The 8,216-nt window shown below is 41.0% G+C and overlaps 2 protein-coding genes across 2 annotated transcripts; both read left to right on the top strand.

Moving 5' to 3' along the window:
- The first annotated feature begins 2,469 nt into the window (after positions 1-2,469).
- On the top strand, positions 2,470-4,461 carry LOC131253770 (probable LRR receptor-like serine/threonine-protein kinase At3g47570). The gene has a single exon (XM_058254909.1). The coding sequence runs from the start codon at positions 2,470-2,472 to the stop codon at positions 4,459-4,461; it is 1,992 nt and encodes a 663-aa protein (XP_058110892.1).
- A 7-nt stretch (positions 4,462-4,468) lies between these two features.
- Positions 4,469-5,772, top strand: LOC131252579 (probable LRR receptor-like serine/threonine-protein kinase At3g47570). The gene has a single exon (XM_058253196.1). The coding sequence runs from the start codon at positions 4,477-4,479 to the stop codon at positions 5,353-5,355; it is 879 nt and encodes a 292-aa protein (XP_058109179.1). The 5' UTR covers positions 4,469-4,476; the 3' UTR covers positions 5,356-5,772.
- The last annotated feature ends 2,444 nt before the right edge of the window (positions 5,773-8,216 follow it).

Raw genomic sequence — 8,216 nt, 5'->3', positions numbered from 1 at the left:
GGCTGGACTTAGGCCTAGTAAAATCAAAATTTTTAATAGATCTGACCCAAAATTCCTGCAGCCTAAACCATTGCCAGATCAATATGCAATGTGATTTTTACTTCGTTTCTGGTGAACAGAGAATTTGTAGACCACGTGACGTTGGTTTGTGGAAGATTTTCTTAGCATTTGGAATGCAATGGAAAAGGCAATAGAAGGCTCGTTCCTGGTTCTCTCTAATCCTAGATTTCGATCTAATCAGGCCAATTCAGATTTTCCATATTCCTTGGCCTGGGACCATCACCAAAGCACACAATGACTCGGATCTTCTCTATCAAGTCCTTGCTTCGAAACTAACTAAAATCCAGCCACAAGAAGGGGAACCACTTATAGGCAGCCAACTTAGCAGGGACAAAAGTCTAATGTCCAATCACATTTAAGTTGGCCCACTAGAGATCCCTCCAGAGCCATCTATAGAATGCCCAATCTGATCAAACCGCTACTTAAATCCATGACAATGACAAAGACCGCGATGAGAACAAAATCCAATCTGGGATTGTAGCATTTGAGGAATTTTGACGCTGGCCCATGATTTCCATGACAAGAAAAGATCAGGGCTATTAGTTTGTAAGGTGTTCACTAAGTACCTGACCTAGCCCATTAGTTTGTTTGAGGCAGAATTCTTCTTGTACATTGAAAAATGGTCTGAAATGCTTGAACAAAAGCAGGCCATATTGACATTACAGTAATGTGATAGGCCCAACTCACACGATCTTGTACGTGCACATCTTTGAGGTATCTCAATCTAACGGTTCAAATTGCTAGACATACTATTGGTAGGTCCTAATTCAAAAATCATATGAATGCAATAACTAACATTCAACAAACAAATGCACAGCAATCAAAGTTAGGTATCCTCCAATTAATCTGATTTGATCTATGCCCCTATCTAAGGTGGCTCCACTGGTTAGGCAGGTTTAAAATGCACTGCCCGTGTGCATGAATTCAAATTATTATGCTCTGCCCTGCATGCCAGTCCTGTCATTTCAAATAAACAAATGATCTTCTTATGGCTAGAGGTGTACACGAGTCGAACCGAGTCTAGCTTGGCACAGCTCGACTAGGCTCAGCCACTTGCTGACCTCAGCTCAAACTCGGCTTGGCTCGGTCCTCGAGCTTGACTGGCTAGCTCGGCTCAGTTCAGTCACTAGCTCGAGCCAGTTCGAGCAAAGATCGAGCCAAGTTTGCCTATGCAGCATTTTCACAGACACATGGGCTGCAACTTCAAAATCTCATGCATGTAAAACACAAGCAGTGGTTTTACAGGTATTTCATCAAACACCTTGTAAGGAACATTAAAAAAAAAAGGATATTTGTTTCATATACTTACCTTCATTGCCACCGGCCACACTTCATTGAGTCATTTCATCAAACACTTCGTGAGCAACAACAATATCAAAGCAACCGAGTCACTGAACTGGTCCGATCCGAGTCGAGTCGAGCTCGAGCAAGCTCAAACTCAGTTTGAAAATATTCCGAGCTCAAAAAATCAGCTCAAACTCAGTTTCGAACTGAGTTGAACCGAGCTTTAGCTAACTCTGCTCGTGTACAGCCATACTTGTGGCTTATCTTCCTGGGGAGATGTGAACTGAGTACCATAGCCCCTTTCATTTCTATTTTTTTTTTTTAATTTAAAAAACAGCCTTGGTCTTCTCATAGCTTATCTAACCGCATATGGAGAGAATTACGAGCGAGTACCAAAGTCCTTTTATCTCTAATAAAAAACAAGACCTTGGTCTTGTCATATCTTGTCTTCTTGGATGTCGATTGCCTGGTATCCAACACCTTCCATGAGGCTCGTTGTGATGTATGTTTTTTATCTATGTCATCCATCCTTTTTTCCGGTTCATTTTAGGGCACGATGCTAAAATTGAAGCATATATAAAGCTGAATTAGATCACCCCAAGACAAAAAATAATGGGATAAAGATGTCTACTGTTGAAACCTTCTATAGGGGCCATGGTGATTTTTATTTATCACCAGACTTGATCATGAGGTCACACTGACATAGATGGTTGTAAAAAAGCAAATTTCAGCTTCATCCAAAAACTCTTGTAGACCACAAAAAGCTTTCAATGTAGTCGTTAAATCCGAGTCTTCTCTAGTTGGGACGATCATAACCTTTCATTGAAGTCTATAACAAATAGGCGGTTACAAAGAGAAATATGGAAATGGTCCACGTTCAGCTGGTAAAAACGCCAATAATCAGTGGCTAGGGCCATGATGCGTCCATGGTGGAGCCCATCAGACCATTGATGTGATCATTGAACCATCGACCCCCAGTCCACAAAGTTGAAAACTCGAAAATATTATTTTGAAATATCGTGGTGTCAAGGATTAAAAAAAATTCCTCATACGAACAAGATATGTGGGGCCAGGTGGGCCCCACATATCACCACCGATGCTTCACTACAAATATGGGGCTTGGTAATGCTTGAAGAGCACAGCCCAATTTCCTCCTTTGGAATGGAGGTGCCTTCTGTCAGTCCAAAGTTAATTTGGTCATTTCTGCTTCATACAACTCTCTTCTTGTGTCTGATCCAACGGTCCAGATTTGCCCCCGTCCCAACAAATGAAACCGATCGACTGGCTCTGCTCGCCTTCAAGGACCAAATAACCAAAGATCCTCTCTCCATCATGAGCTCGTGGAACCATTCTCTTCATTTCTGCAAGTGGCGAGGAATCACGTGCAGTCTCAGGCATGAGAGGGTCACCATCCTCAACCTAAGTTCCCTCAAATTAGAAGGTTCTATTCCTCCCCAAGTAGGCAATCTCACCTTCCTCAGGGTAGTTAACCTCAGAGACAACAGCTTCCGCGGCGAAATTCCACAAGAAATAGGACGCCTTTTCCGTCTTCGGCTTCTCGATCTCAGCTCCAATTCATTTAGAGGAGAAATCCCATCCAATCTCACCTACTGCTCCAACCTCCGAGTCATCTATTTTCAATTCAATGAGCTAGTAGGTGAGATTCCCATCGAGCTTAGCTCTTTATCGAAGCTCCGTGGGTTATTTCTCCCTGTAAACCATCTCGTCGGAAGCATCCCACCTTGGCTAGCAAACATTTCGTCTCTCACTCATCTTTCTTTAAGAAGAAATAACTTATATGGAAGCATCCCAAGCGATTTAGGTCACATCCCAAATTTAAAATTCCTCCAGATAGCTGAAAATAATCTCTCCAGCACAATCCCTACCACTATTTACAATCTCTCTTCACTATTTTTGTTGTCGGTCGCAGCAAATCGACTTCACGGAATCCTTCCGCCCGACTTAGGCTTACGGCTTCCTAATCTCGAGGGTTTTTATGTGTCGAGAAACTGGTTTACCGGACCCATTCCTGTTTCACTAGCCAATGCTTCATTCTTTCAAGAGCTCTATCTCTCCAACAACGATTTCACTGGAGGTGTGCCTATGAATCTTGGCAGTCTTCAATATCTTAATATATTCTTCATCGGCGGTAATCGGCTCGGAATGGGGAAAGAAGATGACTTGAATTTCATCAATTCCCTGCCCAACTGCAGCAACTTGAAAAATTTTGGATTTGAAAACAACAGTTTCAAAGGCATGTTGCCCAATTCCATAGCCAATCTAACGACGCGACTCAATCAGCTGGTGATAGGATTCAACCACTTGTATGGAAGCATCCCTGAAGGAATCGGGAATCTCGTCAGCTTGACCCAATTGAATCTGGATCATAACAATTTCGCAGGTACCATTCCTCTTAGTATTGGAAAGCTTCATAAGCTGCAAATTTTAGACTTGTCAAGAAACAGATTTTCTGGGCAAATTCCGCCAACCATCGGCAACTTCACCGAACTGAATGAACTTTACTTGCAAGAAAACAGCCTATTGGGATACATACCTCCTAGTCTTGGAAATTGCCAAAAACTAATAGCTTTGGACCTTTCTCAAAATAACCTTAACGGTACAATCCCCAAACAGCTCCTTAGCCTGTCGTCTCTGTCAATTTCTCTCAACTTAGCTGGAAACTTTTTGATTGGGTCCCTACCCATGGAAGTGGGTGGCTTGAAAAATATTGGGGAACTTGATGTTTCAGAGAACAAATTGTCCGGCGAAATTCCTGGAACGCTAGGCAGTTGCCAGAGCTTGGAACGCCTGTACATGGAAGGCAATGCCTTTCAAGGGACCATTCCCTTGTCATTGAACACCCTGAGAGGCCTTGGAGATTTGGATTTCTCGCGAAATAACTTGAGTGGGCTAATTCCAAAATATCTAGAGAATTTTACTTCTTTACAGAAACTAAATCTTTCTTTCAATGATTTTGAGGGACAAGTGCCTATCCAAGGGGTGTTTGAAAATGCAAGTGGGATTTCTGTGATTGGAAACAGTAAACTCTATGGAGGTATCCCAAAACTAGGCTTACCCAAATGCCTTGTTCTGAGATCCAAATCGCAGAGGTCTTAAAGCCTGAAAGTAATCATGCCAGTCATTTTCGTTGCTGTGTGTTTGATTTCATTATTGTTGTGCTTCGCTCTTCTTCGGAGAAGAAAATCAAGACAGAAGCATTTGCACACTTCCTGCTCAGAAGACCGGTACAAGAACGTCTCTTATGGGGAGCTTCTCAAAGTAGAAGATGGGTTCTCTTCACACAATTTGATCGGCGTAGGAAGTTATGGTTCTGTTTATAAAGGATACTTTGTTTCAGATGGCCAAATTGTTGTAGTGAAAGTACTCAATCTTCAAAGACAAGGAGCTTCGAGAAGCTTCCTCGCAGAATGCGAGGCATTGAGAAATGTCCGGCATCGAAATCTCGTCAATATCTTAGCATCCTGCTCAAGCATTGATTTTAAGGGCAATGACTTCAAAGCACTAGTTTTCAAGTACATGCCGAATGGAAGTTTAGAGGAGTGGTTGCATCCAAAAATCGACGAGGAACATCGACCAAGGACTTTGAACCTTATTCAGAGGTTAAACATAGCCATTGATGCAGCTTATGCTCTGGATTATCTTCATCACCATTGCCAAACACCTATTGCTCACTGCGATCTCAAACCAAGTAATGTTCTACTTGATAATGACATGGTGGCCCATGTGAGTGATTTTGGCATTGCAAGGTTCCTTTCTGAGGCTGTTGATGATCGCTCCACAAATAGAACTAACTCCATTGCAGTAAAGGGATCCAGCAGCTATGTTCCCCCAGGTAACAACTCCTTCCATCTTTCTTTTATTCCTTTTCTTAGTGTTATTTTAAAAATTCTCAATAATTTCATATCGCTAGATGCTAAGATGAAGCTAAAATCAGCATTTTGTCTATTACACAATATATATGAGTTAGCTATACATTTTATTTTAAAATGACATTTATGCACTACTTGGGTGGCCTAGATTCATTCATCTCCTAAAGCTCAACAATTTTCAAATTTTCATTTTCTTGGAAAGTACTTGAAACTCCATGCCTACTTTTCTCTCCTCATTTCTCCCTGTGGTCTGGCCCACCTGAGATTTGGATTAGGTTAATTTTTGGGTTTTGAGACCAGCATCTAATGGACAGCTTGGATGGCATATCCAGATCACGGTGGGCCCTACACAAATCAATGGTTGGTGGATCAGATGTCCAGTCACATGTGGTTGAAGTCGTATAATCATTCCACGTTCTTTGAAACATGATATCTTCCAGAAAATATTGACAAAATTTTCATTCCTTTCACGTGGTCTACTTTTTCTTGGAGGTCAGCCCATCCATCCATCCATCTATCCATCCATCCATGTAAGTGTGCATATAAATACTGAAATCTCTCACCCCAAAACTAGTTGGTGTGGGGTCCACGGTGCTGTAGGTATGGAATACGGAAGGTCTAACACGGTACCCCATCAAAATCATGCCCGTCCAATCATCATGTCGGTATAATTTTAATCTTAAAATGATTTTTCCCAGCACGACTAGAGAAAATTCCGGTTAGGTTCAGATAATTTAGAGAGAATAGGTTGTGCAGCCCAGATCTGTCGCGTTGGAGGCTCCATGTTGGCACTTGCTCTGAATTTCTGCAGCTGTATTACTCTGCCACGTTTGCAGACCGGTGTACGTCAGGCATGACTCCCACAAGACGACTGGTGTGGGAAGGAAAGTCCGCCTGCCCTTATATATATATATATATATATATATAAGAAAAAATTTTATTTATTAAATGAAAGTTACAATGTACACTGATGTAGAGCAGGTCACTGAAATTTCATAGAAAAGATGGACCAGAGAAGGCCCAAGGTAGAAATGATTTGGATAATCAGAACCTTTAAACAATGGTATCTCACAAATTGCGTTGAGTTTTTTAACCTATCATATAGGATTTTGGTGTAGAAGCTACTTTATCCAACCAACTCTGCTATGTTGGGTTGCCCACATTGGATTTGTGAGATTCTATCAGATAGATGGCCGAAAGTCCATTTTATTTTCACTTTTATTATAAATAGTAAGTTTTAGTTCCACTATAAATTTTGATCCTTTGAGTTTTAGGAGTCGTGCCCAACATGAAAAGAACTTAGAAAAATTAAAAGAACAATGTGGTTAAGCAAGTTGGACACTTAATATTTTTCACCAAAAACCATAAAGTGTAGTAGAATTGATCAACTATAGATAATAAGTTTACTATTTATAGTAAGCTATGTTTTCAAAGAGTTTGAGCCTAAAACTTTGTCCTAGGTTTCATGTCATTGGATTGTAATTAATTTCATTAAAAAAAAATAAAAAATCATCAGTCGATTTATTTCAAATTTATTAGAAATTATTTCTATTTTTATCCCTCGTGAATTCGAGGAAGCTCCATGAAGAGTTCAAAGAGCTCCATTCATTCAGAATAGTTATTCCTTGAGGAAGACAGTAATTGACCTTACCATGTCCTTGTCTCTGAGACATACGCCCAACTCTTTCAATGGCAAAAGCTATCGTTTCTACTTTTCTAGCCAAGCAATACTGTGATTCCCTGCATCAAATTGTAATGACTAAGCAAGTTTTCAAGATTTTTTTTTTTTCCAATTGTCTTAGTTGCATTTGATGGTTGACATATATCAGAGAATGTTTCAAACGCAAGAAGTTCTTGTATGTGACGCCTCTCATGGTGTGCCGTGGTATTGAACCCGTCCATCAGGGTTGACCCATCATATAAATGAGATGCCCCAAGAGTTAGGCCGATCCAATCATCTAATAGACCACAAAATGTAACAAGTACCGCACAAAGACCTTAAAATTCATACCAATCCAATGTGGTAGTTTTTTTTTTTTTTTTACACGCACACACACCCCAAACACTCACGCTGGTGGAATTTCACCACCTATGGGTACCCTTGACCGGGAGTTGAAACTCCTAAGAGTCTACCACCCGAGCAAGAGTAAGGACCCTTTTGGGCAGAGACTTTCTGGTCTGATGACATACAGAAACTCACGCGGGTCCATCTGGTCGTTTGATTGGTATGATTTGCGTAGAAACTTTCTGGCCTGATGACATACATTAACCTGCAGAGTCAGCCCCACATGCAACTTGTTGTAGGAAAATGTCGTTTAAAAGCAGCTGCGCGTGGAAAATCTATGCATGCTTATTTAGTCTTTCATTTACATGTGCGTGAGACATTTTGTGTTCACTCTGATAACGAATTATATTAGTATGACATGCTATACGCTGCAGTGGTTATTTAAGGAGGCGGATTGTGTAGTGAGATTCTCACCACCCTTTTGCGCTGGTGTGAGGACTTTGTGGGGCCCACCATGATGTATGTATTTTATACAAGCTGTCTATCTGTTTTTTCCAGCTCATTTTAGGGCATGGCCCAAAATTGAAGCATATCAAAAACTCAAGCGGACCACACACAAAGAACAGTGGAAACAATGACCTCCACCATTGAAACCTTCCTAGGGCCCAAAGTGATGTTTATTTGTCATCCAACCTGTTCATAAGGTCACACTTACCCGGATGAAGGAAAACACAAATATAATCTTGATCCAAAACTTCTGTGGCCCCAAGAAGATTTTAACAATAAGTGTTCACTTCCTACTGTTTCATGTAGTGTGGTCCACTTGAGCATTGTATATACTTCAATTTTGGTCTCATGCCCTAAAATGAGCTGGAAAAATGAATGGATGGCATGGATAAAACACATACATTAGGATGGGTCCAACAGAGCCTTCACACCACAGTAAAGGGTGGTGAAAGCCTCCGTACAAAATCGAC

Source organism: Magnolia sinica, chromosome 8 (genome assembly GCF_029962835.1).
Source record: "Magnolia sinica isolate HGM2019 chromosome 8, MsV1, whole genome shotgun sequence".
Classification (NCBI taxonomy): Eukaryota; Viridiplantae; Streptophyta; class Magnoliopsida; order Magnoliales; family Magnoliaceae; genus Magnolia; species Magnolia sinica.
The sequence above is the reverse complement of the archived record's forward strand: the minus strand, read 5'-3'. Positions and strand labels throughout refer to the sequence as shown.